We start from the raw sequence: 1,259 nt of genomic DNA on the forward strand, positions 1-1,259 counted from the left end.
AACAGAGGGAGACTTCATCTCAAAAAACACAAAAACAAAACAAAACACAAAAACCCAGAAAGGCTGGGCACCATGGCTCAAGCCTGTAATCCCAGCACTTAGGGAGGCCAAGGCAGGTGGATCATGAGATCAGGAGTTCAAGAGCAGCCTGACCAATATGGTGAAACTCCATCTATACTAAAACTACAAAAATTAGCTGGGCGTGTAAAAATACAAAAATTAACCAGGTGTAGTGGTGTGCACCTGCAGTCCTAGCTACTTGGGAGGCTGAGGCAGGAGAATTGCTTGAACCCGGGAGACAGAGGTTGCAGTGAACCAAGATTGCACCACTGTACTCCAGCCTGGACAACAGAGAGAGACTCCATTTCAAAAACAAAACAAAACAAAAAACAGAGGAAAAAAAAAAAAACCCTAAACATGAAAATATAACTTGTGCATTTCAGCCTTTATTATATAAAATTATGAGTATACAAAGCTGTTCCAAAATCTGCTAAAAGCGAAAAATAAGTATTGTCAAAAGAGTAGAATTTCATTATTGTATACAGACTGTATTGCTGCTAGAACTGAGAGCTTGTTAAGACTCATCAATCTCTGGTTTGCTCCCGCCAGTATTTACATTCTACACCTAGCCCATGTGCTGCCAGTCCAAGCAAATAGAAATTACTAACCTAGTAATCATAGCTGTACTTTATTAGTGAAATCACAGACAACCTAAATGTTTACCTGAAGAACTAAACATTTTTGTCAAGAAAAACATAGCCAATATGCTTCAGATTATTTCACTAACAGAGCTTTATCTACTTACTTTGCATCCTAGTTCTTATTCTTGCAGTCTGGGGGGCCCATTCCTCAAGAGTTCTTTGATATCCTGAGCCTGAAGCAAATACATATATTAAAAGATAATTTCCCATACTTTGAAAGTTTATACCACATTCCAGTGCTATAAAATTAATCTATCAGAAAGACAAAATAAAAGAGGGGAAGAAAACAATAAAAGCAATAGTTTTATAAGTAAAAAATAATTTCAAAGGATCCTATCAGTGAGGATGAACCACTTCCTACAGCAAAGCAGGTAGCAAATAAATATATTATCACTCAGTATAAATTACTTGTGGTAAAATAGCCCTGAACACATTTCCACATCACAGAGTAATTATTACAGGTAGTACCAATCCGTGGTGAATTAAAAAGGTAAAGAGGGGTAAAATGACTTGAAATTTTATTACGACTTTTGTTAGGAGAATGAGGCAAGGTTAGAA

At 36.7% G+C, this 1,259-nt stretch overlaps 1 protein-coding gene across 1 annotated transcript in view; it reads right to left on the reverse strand.

Moving 5' to 3' along the window:
• Positions 1-1,259, reverse strand: part of TOR1AIP1 (torsin A interacting protein 1) — a 40,408-nt gene that overhangs the window by 11,323 nt on the left and 27,826 nt on the right. The window contains exon 6 of the mRNA XM_011989630.1: positions 806-940. Within this exon, the coding sequence (XP_011845020.1) occupies positions 806-940 (135 nt within the window). The remainder of the gene's footprint in view (positions 1-805; positions 941-1,259) is intronic.

Source organism: Mandrillus leucophaeus, unplaced genomic scaffold, assembly GCF_000951045.1.
Source record: "Mandrillus leucophaeus isolate KB7577 unplaced genomic scaffold, Mleu.le_1.0 Scaffold1097, whole genome shotgun sequence".
Taxonomy (NCBI): domain Eukaryota; kingdom Metazoa; phylum Chordata; class Mammalia; order Primates; family Cercopithecidae; genus Mandrillus; species Mandrillus leucophaeus.